This window comes from Rhipicephalus sanguineus, chromosome 7 (assembly GCF_013339695.2).
Source record: "Rhipicephalus sanguineus isolate Rsan-2018 chromosome 7, BIME_Rsan_1.4, whole genome shotgun sequence".
Lineage (NCBI taxonomy): Eukaryota > Metazoa > Arthropoda > Arachnida > Ixodida > Ixodidae > Rhipicephalus > Rhipicephalus sanguineus.
The window spans coordinates 96,995,971-97,023,679 of NC_051182.1; the positions used below are offsets into that span (position 1 = coordinate 96,995,971).

General features: G+C 43.5%; 1 protein-coding gene across 1 annotated transcript; it reads right to left on the reverse strand.

Moving 5' to 3' along the window:
* Positions 1 to 27,679, reverse strand: LOC119399621 (vacuolar fusion protein CCZ1 homolog). Its single transcript, XM_037666423.2, has 13 exons — positions 27,463 to 27,679; positions 25,276 to 25,373; positions 24,210 to 24,303; positions 23,075 to 23,197; positions 20,018 to 20,092; positions 19,150 to 19,280; positions 18,398 to 18,442; positions 16,096 to 16,233; positions 12,385 to 12,527; positions 8,802 to 8,913; positions 6,119 to 6,268; positions 1,132 to 1,259; positions 1 to 104 (listed from the first exon to the last, which is right to left on the reverse strand). The coding sequence occupies exons 1-13, from the start codon at positions 27,535 to 27,537 to the stop codon at positions 49 to 51; spliced, it is 1,368 nt and encodes a 455-aa protein (XP_037522351.1). The 5' UTR covers positions 27,538 to 27,679; the 3' UTR covers positions 1 to 48.
* Positions 27,680 to 27,709: the final 30 nt, after the last annotated feature.

Sequence of the window (27,709 nt, forward strand, 5' to 3'; positions counted from 1 at the left end):
TTCGAGGCAACATATTTATTATGTACAAACACACAGTGGAGGCCGTGGTCAGTCGAGAAAAAAAATGTTCTGAAACTGGCTGGCACATAGCCTCTTGACTTCATCTGTGAAAGGGAGAGAAAAGAAAAGAAGAAAATATTATGCAGAGCAGTTCAATATCAACGCAACAAGCAAATGCCATTCATACATTATATTAAATTCAACTAGACATCCAAAAAGCACCTCCGTTTAGCTGAAGCACAGCACCATGCAGGACTGTACGTTTCACCCGCTGTGATAAATTAGTCGATCCCAGCTACAATGGATTTGACAGTGCATGCTACTCAACTCACTGACAGCTGCATCACGAATGCTTGGATATCATCAATGATGTGCTGCCGGATGTCATACATGCCTAGTGGCCTCCTCCAAAGAATAATCCTACAAAAAAGTGCTTTTTGGGCGAGTTGGTTCAGTATCTTAGTATACTATACTTTAGCGCAAAAAACACACGTTGCATGCTGCTGTATTAGATTTCTTGAGCGCCAGCCATTAAATCAAATCTTGTTCCTGTTTAGATTTTGACCTTGTGAATCTTTGCACGAGTATATACGTGTGTGTTTTTCAATAAAACTCAGTTGATAGATTGCGCTGCGTTCGTGTGGTCCTTTCTTTGTCCCCGTTTATTGCACTAAAGTATACTAAGAATAATCCTAACAGTTAATGCACACCTTTCAAGTGCAATGAACGAGTGCACTAAAAAAACTAAGTAGTACTACATTCCACGTCATCTTCAGTTAAAATATATTTAGTATTTTGATTTTGTTTAACTGTCAGTCAAGTCAACACAATGCGACAACACTGCTGAATTGTCTGTTGTCGGACCCGTTCCTGCTGACGTGCTGCCAACATGCCCAGTGGTGATTAGTCTGCCGACTGTTCAGGCGTTAGCACTGTGCCAACACTATGAAAAGGGCTGTCTTGGGATGTTGGCACATCAAGTCAATGCTGTGTCAGCTTAGAGCGATTTGAGCCTTAACAGTCATGAAATCAAGACATACACAGCTCACATACTGTGCCACATTAAAAATGAATTTGTAAAATGTGCGTGCGGCAACAAGAGGAAAAAAAACAAAACAAAATATAGCACACCATGTATCTGGATGATGTTGGCGCTCTTCTGGTTGAGCACGACGTAAAACTCGCGCTGGTCCGACACCTTCCCGACCACCCACCACTCGCTGGTCGTCTTGGCCGTCATCTCACCAGCATCCTCGACCCTGCATTAGTAAGACTTGTAGGTACAGCAGATGCTTCACCCACAGCAGACAAACATAGAATGCTAGGTATTTGCAGATAAACTGAGCACAACTAGAGGTACTACATATCATTATACTAGGAGTGTGCGAATATTCGAAATTTCGAATATTTTTCGAATAGTGTTTCCTATTCGATTCGATTTGCACTGGAATTTTACTATTCGAACTATTCGAATTTCCCCAAAACAAATACAGTTCAACGCCCGATTGAAAGTGACCCCTTCAAATTTTCAATATGCTTCACCTCCTCACACTCTCGTATTGCGGCAAAGCTGCCTTTCAAGCTCCGTTACGGTCGAACTTTGCCAAGAGACAACGTCCGTTTGTAAGTGGTCCTTAGATTTTCAATATGCTTCACCTGATCACACACCGATTTGCGGCAAAGCTGCTTTTCAAGCTTTGCTACGGTCGCAAATTTAACTCAAGAAAACACTGGTTCCAACATGGAGATGAAAGCTGTGGCAGAGGTGGGGGCTCAATTAATGCTGTTTTGGACCTGAAATTTGGGCAGGAAGTCTGAAAAATCGGAAGCCGAAGATTTTTAGCATCCAAAATTTCAGACGTTCTTATATATCGACGTCTACGAGGCAGATTTGGAACTCTGGAATTGAAGGGAGCACACCCTTGTCCGCCACATTAGTTGGGCTTCCACAGAAGTTGAAAGAGGAGAGGTGGGGAAATGGCATCTATGCCTATCACGTGTAAAGTGTTGTCGGCAACACTTTGGTTGCACCAAATCATGTACATAAATAGAATTCGGCCTCTACATTGCCTCATTCTTGATAAGACAACTATGAAACACCACCCCGCCAGTGCTTCATCAACCTAGCGAAAAGAAACACTTTCATGTTGCTATCTCATAAGAATATGCTTAGGAATCCCCTCAAACTTTCTTTTCTGCAATTTCGCTTCGAAGTATTCGAAAAATATTCTGGAAATATTCGAGAAATATTCGAAAGATATTCGATTCGATTCGCACACACACTTCAATATTCGAATTCGCTTCGCACCCAAAATTTTGCTATTCGCACAGCTCTACATTATACGCAAAATGTAAACCAGCTAAAAAGGAATGAATTACAAACGTGGGAGCACTGGCATGCACAAGAGCGAAAACATTCAAAATAATGAGGAAACGCGAGGCACTGTGCGTTAAGTCGTGCTTAGCATTCTAAGCACATGTTCGTCTTGATATTTATTTCTTTACTAATTTATTTTACCCTCAGGGTACACAGTATATTTCAGAGGGGAACGGCAATGCACAACAATGAAAAAACAAGGAACACAAAGCAAATGGCATACAAACATAGTCGCTAATAGGGGTACGAAGATGAATACTCCTAACAACTTACATCATAAAAAAGCAAATGATGAACAATAATTTTCTTTTTATTACACGGTGAAGGCAAAAAGCAATATAAATCAACTGATGAACAAAGCATAAAGGGGGTAATTAGGTAATCATTGTTTTAAGGACATTCTTAAATTGAATGGAGTCATTGATGCTTGTTATTGATGCAGGCAGGGAATTCCATTCATTACAAGTTCTTTGGAGATATGATTGGGCATATGTTACTGTGTTGCAATGGGGGACTGGGACTTTTTGTTGGTGATTACGACGAAGAGAAATGAAGGGAGCAGGTTAAATTAATCAGGAACAAAGTTTCGGATTATGATAAAATATTTTATGAAACAGGCAAATGCGAGTGTGCTTTCGGCGCGTAACTAGTGGGATGAGGTTTAGAGATGCCTTCATTTGGGTGACACTAGCTGAACGATGGTAGTTAGCCAAAATGAAAAAAGGAGTTTATCAATGCACTGAAAGCTGACACTTCAAGGCTACTAGGAATTGTCCATAGTGACAAAGGATGTTGATCCAGTCTTTTTTAAATGCCACTTATTTTTTGCACCACAAACAGGGAACGTAAATACAGCTAAATTTCAGTAAACAGAAATCGCTTAAACAGAACAGGCGCCTTTCATTGGTTGGTTTTGTATTTACATAAAGTAAAAAAAAAAAGCTTTCAATAATCAGATACACAAAAACGAAGTAGTATGTGGCAAGATCACCAGAGAGCTGGTCTAGCTAGTGATGCTGCTCATTTGATTGTTTCTATTTTTCTTATGAAATTCGAATGCAAGATAAACAGATGCAAACATGAATGAAAAATTTTTGCTGCATACTATTAATGATTATCGAGAATTATAATTTGGCGAACACAATTATGAAAAAAGACGCCAGGCCTGCGCTGAAACCGCAGCACAGTCACAGCGAAAGCTGGAACAGCGGCGTTTCTAGAGCCCGTTGTAAGCTCTCTAGGGGCTACAATACAAGTACACTAGAAAGGTACCCCCACTACGCCATAAATCACAATTTTTGTGGAGTTGGGAAGCACCTACTAAGCTATTATTTGTCATTCTGCGGAGAAGCGAGGCACCAGCTACATGTAAGGCATTATTTGCACTTTGTTGACGCGATGACTGATGACGATGAAGAATTATGGCTCAGCCCTTTATAATGGGTTGGAAGCTTTAAACGACCCACCAGTTATGTAATTTGCATTGGGTGACGCCCGGTCGCTATTTCCCTCTCCCGTCATACTGTATAACATACGTTGACGTAGGAGAGAGAAGGGGGGGGGGGGGAGGGCAAGAACTTTACTGAGACCCCGAGGAAATGGATCATGCGCTTATGGGCTTCCTTGGCAACGAATACAAGTGCACTTGCGAGGAACCCACTACGCTATAAATCATTGTAATTTTTGAGAAGCATGGCAGCAGGCACTGTGCCATTTTAAGTGCGAATGCACTTTATAAGCGACCCTGAATCCGCCGTCCCATAGCAACGCCGCGGAGAGCGGAGAGGAGGAGGAGCGTCAGTAGCAACGGCGCAGCGACGTCATGCCCCACGTGACTGCGCGCGCTCCGCCCTCCGCTCCGTGACTGCGCGCGCCCCGCGCATTGCCTGCGGTGATGAAGGCCGGCGGCGAGACGCCGAACCAAAGCGTGCGAAGCGAGCCGAGCACCCCGAAGCCGATCTGGCGCGGGGACGCGCGATGCGTGAGCGAGCGCGGGCCCTCGAATTCGATCGGCCGGACGCACGCTTCCAGCGAGACTTCCTGGACCGCAGCTTCGGATATAGCTGCGCGGTGTGCGATCGACTGTGGTTCGACAACAACCTGAGCCCCATCTCGGGCGTGCGCAACGCCGCCAACAAGTTGAACGCGTTGCGGAACGAGTTCGGAACGAGTTCGGAAGACAGATCATCATCATCAGTAAAAGTGCTTTGCACTTAAAAACGGCCAGACCTCCGTGGGTCGGCTGGCGCGTGCTCTCTCGCTGCCGTCTCCTTCGCTCGGCTCTGCAGTTTAGTCGCGCGCGCCCCCTCATAGCATCACCCCGTGCTTCGCACTTCCTCATACTCCCCTTCGGGAAAATGCGGGTTTTTTTCGTCATTCTACGGAAAGCCGTGGTACCTGCTAAATGCATGCAAGGCATAATGCGCACTTTGTTGATGCTGTGCCTGATGACGACGAAGAATTATGGCAGAGCCCTGTAATGGGTTGGAAGCAAGGAGGTTTAAACCTTGTTTGGAAGCATTCAACAACCTACTCGTTGTGCAATTCGCATTGTGTGATGCCTGGTTACAGAATTCGCGTTGTGCGACGCTTGGCGCTTATTTTACTCTTCTACCACGCTATATTGCATATGCTAATGTGGTTCCTTCCTGACATGAAGCCTGTATAGGAACTTTTTGCAAAGCAGTTTCAAGCACCGGCATGGCTCAGAGGTTGAATACTGGGCTCCCACGCAGAGGGTCCAGGTTGGAACCTCGTTCTATTCTGGAATTTTTTTCTTATTTCGAGTGATATTGGTTACGGACACCGGCGGCGGCGGCGGACAACTACGGCGCCAAAAACGGCCGGTGAAATGATCTCATAACAGCTTTCGCTGTAAAAATAAATAGCATCAATGGCTAGACCAGCTGTCTGGGAATCTTGCCACATTGTTTTTGTGTTTGACAAAGTGAAGTTGCTGAAAAGCCCTGCAAAAATTATGCTAAATTCATTTTGGAAATTGCATATCTTTAGTTCTAATGCAGCTGTTGAAAATTTCTTAGAGAATTGGAATATGCAGAAAAAACTGAATTAAATATTAAAGGGGCACTAAAGTGGAACAATTAATCGTTGATTTATATTGACAAATTCTACTTTGAAAACTCTAATGGCATTAATTTGACCATGATATGTCTATTAATAGAGGAGAAAATCAAGGTCAAAGTTTCACTTTTAAATTTTGCGCCGGTATCTCCGCACCTGACTTCACGGATTTAAAAGTGTATTTTTCGTTTTTGGCGACACTGGCTCAAATTTTCTGAAACCTGGTATGTTAAGTCTATGGCCCCCTCAGAGGACAATGCACCTCATTTTTACCGATTAGGAACGGTGTATGCCCTAGCGCACACCATCAAAATCTACGACGTCACGGTGATTGGTGCGAAGATTTCAAGGTGGCGTCGCCACTGGCATTTTCTTTTTGCGCGTTTTCTCACTTACCAAGCGTCTTCTCGTGGCAAGCGTGGCGATTTTGCTATTATGAAAGAGTAATTTACCAATACGAGATAAATCGTTTTCCTGTTTAGTGTCCCTTTAATATTAATTCAGTTCACCCAAAAAAAAAAAAAAACATTTTTGAATGACCGACGTCTCCCCATGGAGCTAATTTCTTCGGTCCCTTGAATTTCCGTTTATCAAGAGTCTACTGTAGACACAACAGTGCCTTGCAAATGCACTAAAAGCAGCACCGTTGCTGGCACTCACTGTTTTAGATCCTCGTTGATGTCAGCCAAGAAGCGAACCAATTCTGGAGGCACCACAATACCCGTCCTTCTCTCGGAATGCACCGTCGACTTCTGAGCCAGGTTCATGCGGTTGAAGTAGATGTATTTGCTCTGGCCGTCCAGAGGGGAACTGAAACACAGAGGCAGCAGGGTCAAAAGATAAGAGACCACGCACACCAAACTGGTTAAACATACCAGTCAAGTTTTACTGAGCAGCCGTTAAATGATCATTGTATTACATTGTTCGCACACTCTGCTGAAGGCAGAGCTACAGAAATGCAGGCTGCATGCCTGAACACTGATATCCAGTATTTACATTGAATGCACATTTTGTAAACTTTTTACCCTACAACTGAACAAAGCTTCTAAAACTAGCATTCATACAGCTGCAGCACTGTAACCACTAGGTAAAGCATTATGTATGCATCATTATGTATCACCAATTCACTAAAGTACTATACAGTAGACTCTCATTAAACGGGACATGAAGGGACCAGGAAAATATGTTTCATTCAGCAGGAGTTCCATTTTCTGCGACATGAACAGGGGTGAATTCATGTATGAAGCCAATCATATTACGGGAGGCAGTTGTTCCATTTAAGCAGCAGTTCCGTTTAACAGATTTCCATTTGCTGAGAGCCTGCTGTATATCACTAATTCTACGTGTCACATTATATATCACTATGTATATAGCATTATGGCTGTATCACTACGTATAATCACAGCCGTATATCATGTTTGAATCTTGGATGACATGCAGAGAAACAGCACTAATTTAAAAAGAATTCTTGACACTCTGGATTTTGCATTTATTGTGCTAAGCCACTTTTCTTCAGTCTTTGTAAAATACTAAATGTACATTTCTTGGAACCTTTCATGACACATTCACTTGTATTTCAAGCACAATATTTTGTATGGGGGCCATGCAAAAAGGGTTTTTCTTTTTTTCATTTCATAGTGCAATATTTTAATGTATTTAGTTATCGGCTGCAGTCGACCAGACAATGGTTTTTCAAACTGCTTCAAGAGCAGGATCTGGAGTCCCGTGAGTACGAAGAATGCATGTAACTCCAGCTTGTTTTTTGGTATTTAATTTCAGTAGAATTAAAACAACTTCTAAGCATCAAATATTTCATTTGTGTAGCAACGCTGTAAACTGCATTCCCAGCTTAAAAGATATGGCTGTACAGTCGATGCACACTACATCATGGTGTGCGGAAAGAAAATGTCCTTGCGTATATGGTACCTCATCATGGGTGATGACCTTTAAAATTAATAATAATAAACACACGCCAAAGCACAAATGTACAGGGTTGCACATAGACATGGTGATGGTTGCTATGTCGAATGTTAACGTGTATCTTCCTTTGAGCTCACATGGCTACCATGCTTAGGTAATGCCCAAATTTGCGATGAAATACAATTCAAATGTGCTCACATCATTACATGACAGCCAAGACGATTGTTACAAAGGAACATACAAATGTAAAGCAAACAAACTTCAATCTTGCAAGAAGCACAACGTGATGCAGTCTCACATTGCTTAAGTGATTCACTAATTTGTGCACATTTTCACATACTATCCACTGTATAGCCGTTCAGGTGTTACATTCTGAAACTTCAAAAATAAATTAAATTCTGTGGTTGTATACCAAAAAAAAAATCTACTATATGATTACAAAGCATGTAGTAGTAGAGAATTGTGGATTGATTTTAACCACCTGAGGTTCTTTAACATGCACCTTTAAAAGAGCACTAAAGAGAGAAACGTTTTTTCTCATATTTGTAAATAACTCTCTAACGATTCCAAAATGACCATGCTTGCCGCGAGAAGATGCTTGGTAAGCGAGAGAACGTGTAAAAAGAAAACACAGGTGGCGACGCCACCTTGAAATTCCCACACCAAGTTGCCATGACGTCAATAGATTTTGACAGCATCTACTAGTGCTAACGTAGTTCGTAATCAGTAAAAATGAACTACATTGTCCTCCAGGGGAGCTAGAGACCTAACATACAAAGTTTCAGAAAATTTCGTTGAGCACATGTCGCCAAAATACAAAATATACACTGTGAAATTTGCGACGTCATGCCCAGAGGTTTCGGCGCGAAATTTAAAACTGAAATTCTGACCTTGATTTTTGCCTCTATTGAAAAAACCTAGGATGGTGAGATTAATGACATTAGAGGTCTCAGAGTACAATTTATCAATCTATTCTGATTCATATTTTCACTTTAGTTGTCCCTTTAACATGTACTGAGTACACAGATGCTTCTTCATTTTGCCCATGTAGCAATGTGGCTGGAAACCAAACCCTCGAGCTCAGCAGCATGAAACCTTAGCGGCTAAGTTGCTGTGGTGAGCTTGTGACACTTCCGTGAGTATATATTAGTTTAGCAGTATTTCTAACTAACTAGCTAACTAACTAACTAACTAACTAACTAACTAACTAACTAACTAACTAACTAACTAACTAACTAACTAACTAACTAACTAACTAACTAACTAACCAACTAACTAACTAATTAACTAACTAACTAACTAACTAACTAAACTACGAGGGAGTAGGATATGCTTTATGGACTCTAGGAACACTGGTGTTGTGCTGCACAAGGTTACAAAAAATGAACCCTTGGCGTAGAGAATGGCTCAAGGAGCGGCTTACAGGCTGGACAGCTTGGTGCACTGCTTGCCGATCTCGTTGGCAAGGGCTACAAACTCCGTGGAGAGGTAGCTCTCCAGGCTCTTGAGGAATGCCACTGTCAGCTCGTGACTTACTGCAAAAAAAAAAAAAAGCACGAGAGGGTAAACGTTGAGGAGATTTACAGCATAGATGGACGGGGAGCACAATCAGGCATTAAAATGTGTTGTGCGTTCGTCTTTTAGAAGGGTGTTTGAGTGGCAAAAGAGCAAAGTGAAATTGAACGCGAATACACTTGTATCCCCTTATAAGAAATGCTCAGCTGCAGTGAAAATCCTGCTGCAATGAAGAATTTTCAGTTCCCTGCCAAGTGGCCGTAAGTAACACGAAAAAAAAAAAAAAAAACACCACCTTGCAAAACATATAATCTCCCTGGAAATATTTCCGCTTCAACACAGATTTGAATTGACCGTGTGCATTTTGTGATCATTTTGACGGCGGTGATCATGTGCGCTCATTCTTGAACATGGTGCATTGACATAATATGAGTAATAACAGCTGAACTTCAAAGCAGGTGCAGTGATATATGAGAAGGGGCAGTGTACTTGTTTTTAACATTTTCAGTAACAAATCAATCAATCAATCAATCAATCAATCAATCAATCAATGTTTGTTCACTCAATTAATACAAAAAATGGTCACAAAAGTAATCACTCACTATATTAAAACGTGTAATAAAAGTGCCAGAAATGAGGATGGAAGGACAACCCACATAGCAGCACTGTTTATTCTCACATAAAAAAAAAAGTGAAATATAAAACAGTCTGTACATAAAAATTAAGCCAAACCGACCAGACTTATGCCACATCCTTTAAACTCATGACGTATGGATTCTAATGCGATATATTTCAGTCTTGTTGAACACATTTGTACAGAGCATTTGCGCTTGGTCACTACGTCCTCTTGAAAGCAATTTGGCTTTCATATTGCTCAACATGATAGGAACCAAAAATGATAGGTGCAACTCTAAGAGATAGGAAGATAGCAGAGTGCATCAGAGAACAAACAGTGGTAGCCAATATTGTAGTACACTCACACCTCGATATAACGAACACGGATATAACAAATTCTCGGTTATAACAAAGTAAATGAAGAATAGTCTTGTCATAGATACAGTGTTACCAATAAATGTTTATAACAAATTTTCAGACATAATGAAGTTATTTTCGTGGCAGATGTGACTTTGTTATAATGAGGTTTGAGTGTAGATATTAAAAGAAAAATATGGAACTGGAGAGGTCACCTCACGAAAAGTATAGATAATGGATGCTCATTTAGAAGATTGGAATGGACACGAAGAGATACAAACAAAAATTGGGGGACCCTTAAGCTTCGCCTTTAAGAGTTGAACGCAATAGCGAAATCCGGCCCCTGGTGCGCACTTCAACCACTAAGTGCATACTTATTAATGTGTATTGTTACACACACACGCACACAGACACACACACGCGCGCGCGAGAGAGAATGGTACATACAGGTTTTTGATCTAAAGCAAGAGTCGCATGGCCTCCAAGATACACGCCGCGCGCTTGCCATCTCGGAGGCGATGAAGAGTCTCACAATGCCTCACAGATGGCAGCACATTATCTAGCGTTTGTTGTTTGCTTGTTGATATGTTTTCCGCTAGATGGACATAGTTGTCCATTTTCTTTCTAGATTTTTCGCTCACGGATGATTTTTCGCTCACAACCAACGGTCCCGACACCGGCGGCGGAATTTCTGCTACACGAGCTCTCTAACGCTATCGCATTAAAATGCGGTCGAGGATGGCAAAGGGTTAGGTAGGTCAAAGAAATTAAAGGCTACGCTGTAACGCTTTTTAAATTGTTGATCCATATTGATCAAACTTGGTAAGTGTGTGCATACTATTTGTGTGCTGGTTTCAATAATGTCATTATTTTTCCAGCACAATATATGTAGTTTCTGAAATATTTATCATTTCATGCACAGTTTTGCACTGTGCGAGCAATATTTTCTCCTAAACAGATATAGTTTCAAAGTAAATAAGCATGTCACAATAATTGGGAACGAGAACTGCATGCACGAATGGTTGTTCTCAACCAATCTGAACAAAAGTTATGGTATGACGAACATTCACAAGTGAGTCGATGCCAAGTGGGATTTCGCTCTTGAATGTTGAACATACCGCAATTTTTTTTTGTTCAAAAGGGTATAGAACATGCATTATTGTTTTACTGCATACAGTTCTCATTCCCAATGATTGCAATACGCTGATTTACTTTGTAACTGTCTGAGTTTAGGAAAAATCTTGCTATCAAAATGAAAAAAGGCACGAGGAATGACGAATATTTTAAAGACTACATATTGTACTAGGAAAATATTTGCATATTGTAATCAGCATATATATAAGCATAAGCCAAGTTTCATCAAAATCCATCAAAAATTAAAACAAAAGTTTTAGAAGCAGCCTCCCTTAATTCCTTGCTCCCAAAAAGGCACACGGAATGTTTCATATCATAAAAACTACATATTTCACCAGAAAAACAATTGCATGTTTGTAATCAGCACGCAAACATACATAAACTCGGCAAGCAAGTTTAATCAAAATTGATCAAGAAACAAACAAAAAGTCTTAAAGCAGTGCCCCCATTTAAAGGGACACTAAAGGCAGATAACAATTTACATCAGAGTGAAAGCTTAATGTATGACAACGTCTAAAACGGCAATACTATCAACAGCAGTGCCCTACTTACCGAGAAATTAAGCTAAATGTATCACACGACGTGCGCCACGAGTGGTGGGACATTTTGGAAATGATCCCGATGACATAAAAAAGTCCGACTGCAATTAATCACTCATAATCAAACTAGCTGAAATAAAAAAAAGAACCTCCCGCGCATCAAGACAAGGAATAAAATGCTGCTTGTTCGTTTCTGTTTGATTCATGGAAAAAAGAACCTCTTTGGCGTTGCCATGGGGAAGGGCGCGCGTGGTTCAAAGGTTCCGTTTTCGCCGAACTGCGCTTCGCCCGGCGCCCTGCTTCGCTCACGCGGTCGCGTCTCAGTGGTAGTTTCAGTGTCGCGTTTTGCACGCTTGTGAAAGTCGCTCTGACAGAAAGTTTGACAAAATGCCACATGCACGTGATGTTGCCGGATGCCCGAATGGTGCACGCCGCTGCGCAGTAAAGGTGGGCAACGTTGGGCACGGCAACAGTGACGTGAGAAAGAACGCTTTCAGGCGGGTGATTTGAAGTGCGTTAACGCAATGCAGACCACTAAAACGTGATTTTATTTCAAAATAAGCACTTCCTTGGCACAAAAGTAGCACTACGAGGTTTCTGGACCGCTATTTCAACAATCAACGTCGACTTAATATCTGCCTTCAGTGTCCCTTTAAGCAATCTGCAGAAATAAATTGGAATCAGTTTGTGCACAGCAGGGTGGGTTGGAGATCGTTGACAGAGACCTTCATCCTACAGTGGACATAAGATAGACTGACGATGACAATGATGATGATAATGATTGCTCAGCGGGGTGTGGCAAGAACGTCTTTGCCCATAACCCCAACCCCAATGACTGTCCCTCACCGTTGAACAGGAGGCAGACGGTGGAGCTGTATGCCCTGAAGATCAACAGGTGGCACTGCTCTCGCTGACCCAATGAGTCAGACACGTAAATTCGCTGAGTCCGCGACAGGGTCTCTTCCTCGTCAACCGGACCGTACAGGAACCTGCACGGTCATGGTAGAAGCCCTTATCAAGACACGTTGCTGCATGAGGAACTCTTATGATGTGTACTAAATCTGGAGCAAAAACAATTTTTCTCAGGCGTGCGTACGACTTTAAGCAACTGTGAAAGAAATATGAAACTCACACACACACACACACACACACGCACGCACGCACACACACACACACACACACACACACACACAAAAAAAAAAGAAAGCCCTCTCAGTTTAGATGAGGAGGGCTTTTTTCAAGGGGCCCCGACAGCTTTCAAACCCACAATTTTTATTTGCAGGTAGTGTAGACCGATACAGTTGGAGATGGCTTTTGGTGTAGATTCATCATGTACCTGAGCATAAAGTGTAAACTAATTCCCTCATTGAAAGTAGAAGAGTAGGTCTGAAAATTAATATGCATAAAACTAAAGTAATGTGGAACAATCTTGGCAGAGAACAGCGCTTTGCGATAGGTGGCGAGACACTGGAAGTTGTAAAGGAGTACGTCTACTTAGGACAGGTAGTAACCGCTGAGCCGAACCATGAGAGTGAAATAACTAGAAGAATAAGGATGGGATGGGGCTCATTCGGCAAGCATTATCAAATCATGAATGGTAATCTACCACTATCCCTCAAGAGGAAGGTATATAACAGCTGCATCTTACCGGTGCTTACCTACGGAGCAGAAACCTGGAGACTTACAAAGAGGGCTCAACTTAAATTGAGGACGCCGCAGAGAGCGATGGAAAGGAAAATGATAGGTGTAACCTTAAAGGGGCCCTGCAACACTTTTCGAGCATGCTCAAAAAGCGCTGCCGATCGGTAGTCGAGGCTCCCGAGAACACGCGAGCCAAATATTATAGCGATGCGCACGGCCTGGAATTTACAATAAATTCTCAAAGTCAGCTGAAAATCGCTCCCTCTTCTCTCGACAAATGATGTATTAGTCCGCAAAATATGACGCGATTGTCGGCAGTTCCACCATTGGCTGATGTTATAATCACGATAACACCCTCATTATTACTTTCGTTGTTAATTTTGAGTTCAATAAGTAGATAATATGTATGTTTATATTATGTTATCGCGTTAAAAACACCGAACAAACATTAATATTAGCACTTCCGGTCTCACCGACAGCTCGTCTGCTCGTAGTTGCGTGGTTCCGTTTTCTTCGCCATGCGCAGTGCCGAAAACGTGAATATTTCTGTGCTTTTGACCATCGCCGGTTGCCGTTGAGAGTGGCAGCCGTTCGAGTGTTGCCTCGTCAGCTGAGAACTGCATCGTCGGCACGTTCTCACGACCGACCGAGGCAGGAGCGCGGCGTGTCTCCGATAACAATGCTGGCGTCCGGTAATGGCGGCGCTTCGGGGTCGTCTGCCAGTGCCGTCTTACGAGGCGGTGTATCGGAGTATGGGCCGAAACTGATCTCAGCTGTCATTCGTTCCAAACGAGCGCGCACGTTTGCTTCCATGGTTGGCAGAGCAATGAAAACACTACGGCGTTCGAGGTGCACACCCAACATTACCAAACCGACGCGCAGTTTTCAAGCACGCGCGATACACAGCGCGATCGACTCCGCTCGACGAGAACGACGCAAGCCGACCGGAAGTGGCGGCACAGACCACGTGGTTGCGCCGAGACGCCAGAGAAAAAAATGAAAAAAAAAAAAATGCCGCCGGCGCTGACGTCGCCTCCTCGCACCTCCGCCCTCCCTCCCTCCCCTCACGCCGCGCGCAGCTTTCCGTGCGCTCGCTGCGTTGAGTTGAGAGAGAAAGCTGCGGAACGTGATCTCTATAATTTGGTAAGTCCACTTAGACTTGACGGATTCGAAAAATTTTTGCGGCACATGGCTCGTGAAGAGTCATACGTCAATAATGGGACTATTCCAATATAACAAAGAAAGGTGTTGCAGGGCCCCTTTAAGAGACAGGAAGAGAGCAGAGTGGGCAAGGGAACAAATGGGGGTTAAGGACATCATAGTTGAAATCAAGAAGAAGAAATGGATATGGGCCGGGCACGTAGCACGTCGGCAGGATAACCGGTGGTCATTAAGGGTAACTGACTGGATTCCAAGAGATGGCAAACGCGTGAGGGGGAGACAGAAAATTAGGTGGGTAGATGAGATTAAGAAGTTTGCAGGTATAACGTGGCAGCAGAAAGCACAGGACCGGGTTGATTGGCGGAACAAGGGAGAGGCCTTTGCCCTGCAGTGGGCGTAGACAGGCTGATGATGAATTCCCTCATTACCAGAGGACCTACCTTGAAGGGCCAGTAGACAACCTCATGGTCCAAAGTTTGTGATGAAGAGATAACTGAGTAGTTGTACGATGTGAACATGCTGCAGCAAGAATTTTCTGTATAACTACTGTAATAAGGAAGTTACAGGGCATAGAACAACCCGCTTCGGCTGGATTCGGTTTCTCGCTCGGCCTTCCTACCCTTCTCTACCAAAAAGGGGTAGGCGTAGCTCAATGTCGCGACTACGCCCACTTCGGCAACTTAACACGACACCAGCGATTACGTTATCGGTGTGCAGCCAACGACTAAGCAAGACTTCCTCCACGTGTCCCTCGTGTCAGAGCGGTTCTAAGTGGGGCGATCTTGTACACGTTCTTAAAATGGACGGAGGCGGCCTGTTCTATCCAGCCGCATGCGATTGGTCGATGTAAGGGCCGTGACGTCTGTCACGGTTCACACTGACCATTCGGGTACGGCTGGATAGAACAGACAGCCTCCGTTCGTTTTAAGAACATGTACAAGATCGCGCCCAAGGTCACCCTAGCGGCATGTTGAGGATGCGTGGTAACTGTGTGGTCAAAACTGCATCACCGCCGTGCCAAGGTGCCGTTTCGTAGTGCAGAGGACCAATCGACGAGGTCGGTGCTACATAAAGTTGCGCATGGGCAACTTTACATCACTTCGCAGGTGAAGAGGAATGGACAGGCGCACGTGAGGGGCGCGGAAACTGTTTTTCAAAATGGAGTGTCTGCGCAGCGCTGTGCTGTGATATTCACAAAATGTGATTGCCGTGGCTTTCTGCACAAATTGGTGAGCTTGTTTGGCAGATGCGAAAGAAGGTCGGCATTTGCTTGCTGGCCTTTTAAGTTCTATATATATTAAGTAGGATGGAAAACTGGGCGAGTTGGTGTAGATTCATTGCAGCTAACAGCGCGAAACACGTAGACAGTGCTGTGCCGTGTCCACTTCTTGCTTCCTCGCCTACGTGTTTCACGCTGTTAGCTGCAATGATTCTATATATATGCGACATTCAGTTTGTTATGAAGCACTCATTTTGCAAATTAGATTTGTTATGAAGCACTCATTTTGCAAATTAGACGGCAAGTTTACAGTTTTTTATATACAGACTAATTTACTTTATCCAGGTTCATCATACTCAAAGTTTGATTGAAAGAAAGAAGGGGAATTTTTTAAGGGCTCGTTTTTGTTAGTTAGACACAATGTTAATGAGAACTAACAGACCATAACGGTCAGTTAGTTCTCATTAATATTGTGTCAAAGTTTGATTGTGGCACCAGTTCAGTGAGTGCAGTGACTAACATTGCTGAGGCCTCACCTGCACTGGGTGGCACCTGTTGCTGGTTTCGGTGCAAGAGGGCACCCTGGCAGGAGCTCGCTCTCCACGGTGCTCTGGAGTACGTCATGCACCAGGTACTGGTACAGCACCTGCATGTCCCCCTGCTCCAGGCCACTCCTGGAGAACAGTGGCAGCACACAGTGGTGCACCAATGAAGTTAATACTCCAATCAACATTCCACACAAAAGCAAGCAACAAGATTAGACTGATCTAGGTGAAGCAGAAGCTTAATGGGAAACGGTTCATTAAATCAAGCGCAATGCAAAGGTTGCGGGCTCAGCCCCAACTAAAGGGAAGTTGTATTTTCGTTCGGTTTTATCTCCCTTTTACAAGAGAACCTCGAAAATTTGAATTCTAAGGGCACTGGAAATTTGTTCAAGTAAAACAGAGCTTGAGCCAAAGGAGACCCCTTTGAATATACAATCCAATGACCTGAGCCATGTAGAGGCTTGTCCACTCCTAGGGTGAACACAGCTCAGCCTGGCAACACTCGGCGGAGCACCAGTGAATCCGGCGCGGCCGTGCATCGAAACGAAATGACGTCAATGTCAGGTAGAGATTTCATTCATAAATGTTAGACATACTATAAATTTTGTTCAAGTGGGTTTAGAACGTATATTTTTGTTGTATGCACGCACTTCTGATTCCACATTATTGTGATATGCCCATTTACTTAGCTCTCTCAGTTTAGGAAAAAATCTTGCTCCCCAAAAGACATATGAAATATATTTTAAATACTACACATTCTACTTGAAAAATAATCACATATTTGAAATCAGCGCACATATATACATCACCTCGGCAAGTTTAATCAGAATTGACCAAGCAATTAAAAAAAAAAAAACAACTGCTTAGGGCCATGTGCCCCCCTAACGAGTTTAACGAGCCAATGCAATCTGCAGCCAAGAGGAGGAAGGGAGAGGCGCCATTGCGCCACTGTCAGAGGACTAATGGCGAATTCCATTGAGAGAACAGGAGTAGGGGCGCCGTGCAGTGAGGAGTGGGGGGCAGAGCACTGAGAGCAGTGTCACTCGATCTGCCACTGGAATGCAGCACGCTTCCAGAGAGCAGGTGGGAGGGAGTAAAAAAAATGAGTGAGGAGAAATGTTATGCATCCCAGCATCCTCTGCTGCGAAGCACGTGTGATCTGAGCCGGGCCAGCCGGGCGGTCGGGGAAAGTACTTGTGGCAGTGATCGGTAGGACGCACTCGCTTACTCGCCATCCTGCAATGTTGCCGCTTCCTACTATTACATGATGGAATCGCAAGCTCAGCGCATCCTGCTTTCTTTGATGCAACGTCAGCCACCGTCTACTACAGAAGTTAAAGTGAATTTGATTGCTTTTTTGCTTGTTTGAGCGCGCACGTCGCACATGTATTTTAGCGCGCGCGGCCACGCGTTTAGTGATTGTTTGTAGGGACCCTAGCCAACGCCACCTAGACCCTAGCCCACTAGTCTTACCGTAAAATGCCGAGCAAGCGCCCCCCTTACGGGGAAGGATAATCCGACTAGATATGAAGGGGAAGGGGGGGGGGGTGCTTGCTTGTCTCGAACCGAAATTCAAGATTGTCAAGTATTTCGGCAAGACGACGACGCTTTGCTGCCACCGTCCCCCGTGCATTTGACGACAGGCAAGGTAGACGAACACTACCAGAATCTACCGCAACGACGTCAAAATTGTTGGAGCCAGAGCACCACACACGCTTCGCTGCCGCCATTGCCGCCGTACACGAGCAAGCGAAATGCAAAGAAGTGAGGAGGATTGTTGGGAGGGTATGAGCAGATATGACGTTAACAAGTCACGTGACTTCCTGCGTTCTCCGCTCACTACGCTTTTCAACGGGGAGCAGACTGAACTGCTCTTCGCTGCTCTCGGCGCAGCAAAAGCGCTCTCGCTCTACCAATGGATGACGGTGCTCCAACTCCTGTTCGACCACTGAAACACGCCGGCTCTGAAGAGAGCACTTTCAGCGTGCTTTTGAGTGCTCTTGCTCTCCCAATGGAATTCGCCATAACACCACCTCTGTGCAGCTCTGCCATCTGGCTGTTTTGTTTTTTCCACACAACCCGGTTGCAACATTTACTGGTTGCAACTTGTTATCGTGACATTCGAATACTGCTATAAGTAGCTTCAACTACCTGCTTCATTATAATCAAAATTTAATTCTAAGTTCTCATTGGAAACTACTACTACAATCAAGTATTTAATCGTGCTCCAATCTCTAGGTAAGGCACAAAAAGAAAAACGAAGCACATTCAGGTGGCAGCGTTCTGTACTCACCAGACAAGCAGGTCATTGCAGAGGAAGACGGAAGACCGGATTTCTCTGTAAATTAAATTTTACTTTATTAGGGGCTGCAGTCATGCTTGAAAGCAGTGAACATTTGACAGGCACCACAAATTCACTTTAACTTGAAGCTTACCGTTTATACTACTACTGCGTACAGTACTCGTGGATTTAAATGTGAAAATTTAGCGTTAAGCAATGCTCATATTTTCGTTTCCAGCGTAGACAGCTCGTATCATATTGGCGTAATTTTGACTCGAATGCTTACGTCAGAGCTAACATTACCTTTAGAAGCCAGATTGGCAACGACATGAGGCAGTTATCACGTGCAATAGCTCATAGCAATCGTAATACTAAAAAAACGATGTAGTGTTTGATTCCGCGAGTACTGTACACATAAATTTAAATGCCATTTAAATGCCTACTACTAGTACTAACAACTCATCAATTGAAATACTTAATCAACACTGCGTCAATAAGATTTAAAGTCCTACATAACACATGTGCCATGAGACAGACCACAGCAAGCAGCTAAAAAGTAATTTAGGACAGCGGGGGCTGTTTAATGTGAAGCCCCTACGGAATACAAGTCCTTCTTATTTTGTATTTTTTTTTCCTTGCTGAAATGTGGCCCATTTTTTATTATCCATGGATTCAACCGCACAACAAACAATACATGAAATTTATAGTGCACAGCTGCCGACAAGCAGTGGTGCGTGAACAGCATCAATAGAGCGTGACCTCACCCAAAGCGTCCCTCGAGTCGGTTGACGAAGCACTGGACCCGGAGGAAAGCGTGCTTGTCCAGCGGCAAGAACTGCACCCCTTGGAACACGTCCAGCAGGTCGGCATGCTGGACACGCAGGCGGGGGATTTGCTGCACGACGGTCGGACAGCGGTCAAGGTCCCGAAATCAAAGGAAACAGTTTCGATTCTTTGAGTGCCAGGCAGATACAACCCCGCTGAGCGCTGGAGTGCTTTCAAAAGTGCGTCAAGTTCAGTATCAGTAGCCAGATTGGCAATAAGCTAACAGGATTTGTTATGCATTTGCCAAGACGAAAGCCATCTTATTCTGCTTTTTCTTCTCAGCCAATGTACTGATCCTCCGCTGCCCTCCCTCCGAAAGCTTTCTGAACCTAACGTAGTTTTGCACTGCCTCTGTGATTTGTTCACCTTTGACAAAGCAATGACGTCGTGATGACATCAGCATGTAACGTCACATTATGTCATGTCATGATGACATCACAAATTTTGGCAACCTGTGACATCACTATGACATCGTCACATGATGTTTTTTTTTTTTTTGCATCACTCGTGCTGACGCCACCGACGGTCAATTTTCCCATTTCATGAGGCATCTAAGGCTTTCGCCTCAATGAACCAATTTGAAATGTAATAATAAAAACGTAGAAAACGATGCAGATAGGAAAGATAGAGACCAGGGCAAGTTTTCTACTGTTTCTGAAGTTCGGCTTTCAATTTATTTTTTCAGAATCTCACGAAAAAACAAAAGGGCCTTGAAAGCTGCTTTCATGTTTCTCTTTAGTGCGCCTCCGAGCTCGTTATAACATTTTTGCACACCAAGTCACTGTGCAGTGACTGCAATGAACTCACCCAGTCCAGAAAGTCTTTCAGCTTGCCCTTTTTCAAAGGATCGGCGAGCACCTCTGACAGTGAGCCTCCAAACATCTGGCAAAAAAAAAACAACAACAACAAAAGAGCAGAGACCGAGCAACCTTGTAAACCAGTAAATGCCACACTCGATGTCATTAACTACAAAAACTGAAACCTATATGTGAATCAATGAAAACGCTCTACTGCTGTGTCTCTTCTTCGATTGACTGCTACTGTAATAGACAGTAACTTCGGGTCCTCTCACCACACCCAGTCAAAAGATTTATTATGCACCGAGGAATGGCAGTACACTCGTACCTCGATATAACGAACTATCGTTTATAATGAAGTCAATGAAGAATAGCCTCGTCATAGATAAAGTGTTACAAATATACGTATATAACAAATTTTTGGATATAACAAACTTATTTTCGTGTCAGATGCGACTTTGTAATAGCGAGGTTTGAGTGTACCTTAAAACGCAGAGCACATATGTTAACAAGGATGACAAAAACGATATGAAAACTTGACAAATGCAGACTGGGTGTGTATTATTAAAGCATCATATTTTGCGCTGCAAACATAACGATAATGAATCATCAGCTAGCCCAATCAACCACCCTGCTAAGATGGCAGCATGCCAGGCCAACCAAGCTAGGATCAGCAGTATCACAACCTATGAACACGGACGCAGAAAAGACACAAAAGACAGAGTGTTGTGTGTACTTCACTATTTATTGCATCTGGAAGCTGCTTTTTGGGACTGAAAATTGTAAAAAAAAATGATTTTTTGAAAATTTTATTTTTGGATTTTGCTACCCCATCAATTTTCATGACTCCTAGGTTATTCTTTTAGCCATTATAGCTTTTCATATCATGTCAGTGACTGACTGAGTTGTTTCGCTTTTTCTTTGTTTTATTTTTTTCGAGCCTTACAATCTGCAGACAACCCTGTCTCAGCCTTGGAGCACAAAATTTTGGTAATTTTGTTTTTGTGCTAGAAAGCTGAGTTTCGAGAGTGTAAAAGGCTGTCAAATGTTGCTTTTGGAAGTTGTAAATGTTTAGAAAGGGTGTAATATGAAAAGTACATTTTCTCAGTCATTCAAGTGAGAACATTGAAGCTTCATAACTTTTGCTCTAGAAAAGCTAGAACCATAAGGCTGTGCTTATTATGCACAGCTTTATGGTTCCTTAGCACTCCTTAGCATGTGTACAACCTGATGAAATTTAATGCAGCAAGATCTGTGCTGGCAGTTCAATAAAAACATGTAATGGCGGAGTGTGCATAAAAACTGTTTTCATTTGATATCAGCACATAAAAATACATTATTGCTAAAGTTTTAATCATCCTAGTTTAAATCACTGCTTTTCTTATGGAGAAATGTCGGGACTGGCACTAACTTTTGTTTGTTTCTTGGCTCAGAGTAGAGCACACGCACTACAAGAGTACATAACACTCCATTAGTTTATGTTTTAAAAGAACTTGCGAGCTCCTTCCTTGCGAAAAATCAGGGCACAGTTATGAAACGCCATTTCTCCTTCGAGAATTGTCACGCAGTCCTAGCTGGAAGAGGTGGCAGCTGGTCATAGAACACTGTCGCTTGGCTGTCGACCTAAAGCCTGTGCTAATGTGCGCACAAAGTGCGTGTGAGCAAGAGTAGGTTTAGGGGGAGCACAGTGAAACATCAAACATTGTGTATACACGTTTTGGAAACTGGCTGGCCACAATACATTTTTCCGTTACCATAGGCATGTGCAGGGTGCCCCATTGGGGGACACCAAGTTTCACCAAAGTGCCCCCTGCCCCCCCTCAATGGTCATGTCCCACAGAAAGCAAGCTTCCTATAGGATGCAAAAATACAAATCAAGTGATGAATTTCTCTGCATTTGGTCCCCGGCTATACGGGAGTAAAGGTGGCGAGCAAACAGTTCTTGGAATGCAATCTTGGGGCTCCACAGCCAACGTTATTGTCAAAAAGCTGCATTGCCATAACTCTACACTTTAAACAATCATGGGACAGATCGAACTGAGTAAAGTATGGGGCAGACTTTGTGCCCCCTTAGACAAGTAAGGGGTAAGGGGAGGGGGGTATCGCTGCCCCCCTGCACTCCCCTCCCTTAGTGCGCATGTCTATGTTTGTTACTGTTCGGCGATTATTTTGCCCTTGTCGGGGCTCCCAGCCTTGGGAGCCATGTGCACTGTTCCGTAGTCTCGATGTCCTGAGGCAGTGTGTTGCATTCATGCCCCCATCTGTTTCTCTGAGCAGTTCCTCTCTCTGTTTCCTCTGCTCAGGGGTGCTTGAGCTCAGGCCAAAGGATACACTTGCCCTCCAGATGTGGTTCCTTGCATATTTAATAGTGCACTGTTCATGGCCTCTATGGTATAGTTATGGCCCTTATGCTATGGCCAATACGGTAGATACACAACAAAAACCAGAGAGGCTTAAGCTTTTTCCATAAAAATTTCTATTCTGATCACCACCAAATTATCATTTTTAGGTGATGCTTATATTTGACAACAATGATTCAGCTCCCCCCACCCCTTCTACCTTTTCGACACTGTCCCCCCTCCCCTCACTTTGTGTTTTTCTTTTCTGTTCTTTTTTTCTTTCCCTCTCTCTCGATTTTTTACTGACTGCTTCCTCTTCCCTTCTGACTCGCCCAATTCAGCAAGCCGGCACCTCCATGTCACACGCCCCCACTTTTGGTCTTGCCCTCTGAGAGTGTACAAGGCATACAGATAGAGGTGGTAAGGCAGGCAGTTGCTGCCTTAAGACAAGACCACTTTGTTGCAAACGTTGTCTCCAGCAACACCCCATGTTCAAAGACTTTTCAACAACCAGTTAAAGAGTGTTGGGGCTTGCCTTCCCTGAACAGTTACAGGCTGAGCTCCTGTGCACAGGTACCCATACCTGCAGCGACATTTGACGTGCACAGGCGAGAGAAGTGAAGATGGGTGTCCTGGCCACTGATGAAGGCTCAGTAGGAACACCACGACACCAACCAATAAGTTCCACGGAACTCTGTTGTAATCCTTGTGTGGCCTATGACACCAACCTGGAACATCTTGTAAACGCCCTCAAGAATAGCCTGGTACACGTGGTCTTGGATGTCATCAGAAAGGTGCTCTACGTATAGCTGGTTATTGCGTGTCTTCTGCTGTGTTGGCAGGCCTATTGTCTGCAAGGAAAAGAAAGCACCACTTTTCATCATGCCTGTCATTCTTTCAGAGACTGTGAAAGAATGACATCAGTGGCGAACATATCAGTACGTACTATTAGCAAGCAAAGCCATGTGTTTTGCACAATTGTCTCTCGTCATTTCTTTGTGCATTCGGTCCCTCTTCTGTGCCACATTCATATCTGTACATAATTTGCTGTCCTAAAACCTATTCTTTACTTTCCATGCTTTTGTGGAACTGATGAGAGAGTTGTCGTTTACTACTTTGCCACCATGGATTCTTTACTCTTCGCTTTCACTCCTAGCTCTTCCTAAACCCCCTTCCCTCAAGCAATGTTACTATATTCTTATTGAGCTCGGAATAAATATATTTACAAACAGTCCTTCAGACCATGCATTACCTGTACATGCCATGCAAGTACCGTATATTGTCAATGTCACCTGCTGACCTCACACAGTTATTCTCAGACTTGAGAAGCAAACAGGCAGTCTCAAAACAAGCATAGCCACTTTTCTCACGAACATGTGAACATCTGCCTCACCTTGACAGACACTAGTCATGCAATAAATAAAACTGAAAAAGCCGATTCTTCACTATAGTCGGGTACAACTTTAGAAAAAAGGAGAGGCCCCGCCCATATGACCGAAGCGCGGCAGCCGATTGCCTCCGCGGCAAAGAAATAGTCCCGCTTCTTCTCCTTGAGCGGAGGCACCGGCCGTCCGGCTCGTGACGTCAGTCTAGAGCGCGCGCCCATTGGTGGAAGCGCGTGTGCATCCGCCTTTGAGGTGCAAATGCCGCTTTTTTCTAAAGTTGTACCCGACTATAGGTAGATTCTCTGTGAAGACTCCTTTGTGTAATAGCATGCAGCTAACTTTGTACAAGTGTTAATTTAATGCAGTACAAGGTTACATATTACAAATGTTTCGCTGTAGGTAATGAATTAAAATGGGGTGCAGTATGCCAGAATTGATACAGTGACAGTATACTATGTACAGGTGGTGAGGGACACACCATGACCATCCAGAAGTTTTCCTCGGGTTGCAGGAAGAACTGCCGAGTCTTCTGGGTGTGCAGCACTTCACAGGGCTTTGATGGGGAGAAGGTCCTTCCAGGTGAAAAATAAGAAGAAAAAATATAATATAAACGACCTGTATCTCCTGTACCAAAATAAAACGTGAATTCGAATGACCAATAAGCACATAGCATTTTCACATCTATTCTGCATATTAACTTCATGAACATCAGCGAGCTTGGCAGTCATGGTGTTCAGTTCATACAGCTGAGTTTATCCCTGTGGCCACCACAAAACATTAACTAAAGCCACAAAATGGCGTAAGTGCTTTTAATTCATCGTGATGCTGAACTAAGTGAACACTATGCGAAAGTTTACAGCACCAATACTTGTATGGGCTGTTGTCAAGGGAGCATACACATGTGCTTAGGTAAAAGATGACAAACAGGGCAGCGAGTGAAGTGAACAAAACAATGACACAATCACAGAAGCAGTACATAATTGACTTTTGCTGAAAATATGATCACTGTTTGGAGGTCATTTCTGCCAGTTCTATCTCGAGTGCCACTAACACAATGGAAAGTGCATGAACGCAAATATCCTCACCTGGTTGCAGCTTCATGTCGACATTGTTCCTGTCTTATCTCTCATTTGCATGTTTGCCTTTTTTTTATGTTTTATATTGATGCCGCTGCTTTGTTCAATTGAACATATCCATTCTCTGGCAATGTCTACTAGTACTTGAGAATAGTCTACAATGATAATTATATCCCCATGATTCCTGTATTTGTTCCTTGTACCGTGAATGCAGTTCCTTGCATTTCCATTTCGATTCATAACTTCCATAATGTACTTTTTCACATAAGGTATGTTAAACAAACAAGCAGTCTTCAAAGAAATTGAAATTGAACTTGCAGCTACAGGAACTGCACATGGCAGCATGTGATGGCCGAGTTAAACACCAGGCACAGCTACCTTAACAGCAAAATGCTGTAACTACACCACACTTTATTGGCTATTGAGAACACATTTTTAACGAACAATCAAGTGTCATGCATCACTTACTGTGTAAAGTTTACGAGTGCCTCACAGAGGCCAACATTACGTAATTTCACGTCTTGCTCAGCGTCTTCAGGGTAGTAATATATTATCTTCTTGTGCTCCTGCAGAAGGAAGGTAACATCCATGTAAATTGTGCACATACGAAGCAAGCTAAATGATAAGCACTACAACAGAGAAGAAAGCTTAACCCTATAAAGAGTGTGACATCAAACTGATTCATCTTTTGTTTCTGAACATGCAGGGTAGATTTGTAGAAAAACAGAATAATTACATTTAACCTGAGCAATAACTCAATTAAAGTAATTATCTTGAGGAGTAATTCATTTCCTAGACTACCCACAATTGAAATTTTTGTTTCAGCATGTGAGAAATGCTACTGAACGCTATGAGTTCGGATTTACATGCTTAAATACGAATTTCTTGGAGTCAAACTCAGTATAACTGATATGCTGGAAATTCCAGGACCAAAAGTATACAAGTGAGCTAAATGCATGTACATCCTTTCCACAGCTGTGCACTTAGGCTTCATTTCACTAATCTTTTAGAGATGCCTGGCTGGATAAAAATTTCATACATCCAGTTTCATATATGACACAGTTTGCTCCACCATGCATACTTTTTGTGGGATTGGTATCGCAAGTCAATTACTAGTTCTTTCATTTTCTATGCTCTGTTTTGTCAGCCTCAGTAATTGAATATCTTCTACTCGCACGACTGGGTATTGCACGCAGCAAAGGTGCTGTGGACTTTCCTCAGAGATGGTGAAGTGACTAAGCACATCAGTCGGCATGACAATTGAAACCCTCACCTTGCATTCAGCAGGAGAATGCCACAGCCCTGTGGCAGGTCTTGTTACTTATTACTGTGCGTACACTATGTACGAATGCATCATTTTGTGTGTCACCCTCGTCACCGGGGGTGGTATAATGCATTCTGTTCGACGGGGCACCCTCCGGTTATTCCAAAGAAGTTTCAGTTTTGATTGGACTTATTCATAAGATGGGGCATTTTCTCGTCCTTCGTAGCATCCCTTGACAAACAAGTGCAGTGAGCATGGCCTGGAAGATTTTGACCAACCATGGTGTGCCATTGGGGGATACAGAATAGAAACAGAATGGCACACTTTTACAGTATCGTGACCCAGATGTCCTGAACACATTGTAAGGAATGTTTACCCAGTTTTGCTCAGGTGCTTAGTGACAGCACACAAGAAAACTCAATGCTACTTTAGCACTCATAGCCACAAAAAAAGCTACAGTGGACATCGTATACAAAAGCTCTGCATTAATGTGAACTCCCAGTAGTTTCTACAGAGCGATCTTAAACTTTTAAAGACTGCACAATGATGCTTCAGATATGGCAGCAACTACCTAACAGTGTAGGAGATGCGCTTGCACGAGGCATTGGTGACATTTTATTATAAGGTGACGCCGCAGCACACAACGGCTGTGCAAACGGTAACTGCTACTCTAAAAGTTTTTTGAATTGTTTCGTTTTCGTAGATTTTCTAACAGTGTTAACATCGCGTTGAATACATTGTAATTTTGCTACTTGACTTCAGAGCCGACGCGATTAAAGTGAATATTTCCACAGTGAACACGGAGTACACACGGCGTTTCGCATACACTAACCTACAATATAAGTTTGTTCGTTATTCCTTTCCTTCCGGTAGATGTCAGGTATATTTTTACGAAGATGAGCGCTCGCAATCCGTTCTGAATCAACGTTTTCATTTCCATCGCTACAAGCGGAACAAACAAAAAAATATCCCATATAAAGAGTAATGCCCTCTTGAAGCGGATGTTTACAGAACCGACAACTGCCGCAAGCAGCTGAACTACACATGAACACGCACATGAAACGTAACCAATTAATGTAGGCGCCTCGGCATAATATATTTGTTGCACAATAGCTCTGCGTTCAAAAACCCTCACACCCACTCTAACAAAACAACACGGCGGCGTTCACTAACTGCATTGCAGGTCGTACACGAAACACCGTGACGAGCATACAAATGAATCCGTTCAGGACTGGCGCTAGTTCATCCGTAACTGCAGACCCGTATTGCAAAGATTAACTCCGTTACTAAAATGACCTAAAAACGAATGCGCGCGGGTTCGTGCCGCTGAGATGTTGTTGTTGTAGGCCAGCAAAACACGACTACGCGACGAGCGAAGGTCGTTTTCTTACCTCGTCCTCCCGCTTCCCGTACGTGGGGTTGTAGACGAAGAAGTTGTGCAGGTACACCTGCGTCTTGGCTGCCATGCCGGCGGGTGCAGCAGCGATAAGCGGAGCTCAGTTGTGACATTTAATCGGAGTTTGACGGCCTCTGAGCGCGCAGCCGATCATCTTCGACGATTACGGCAAGGAAGCTGCCATGTTGGCCGCACACTGCAGCCAACGCGAGCCAAGACTAGTCGTTTGTCACGACTTCTTC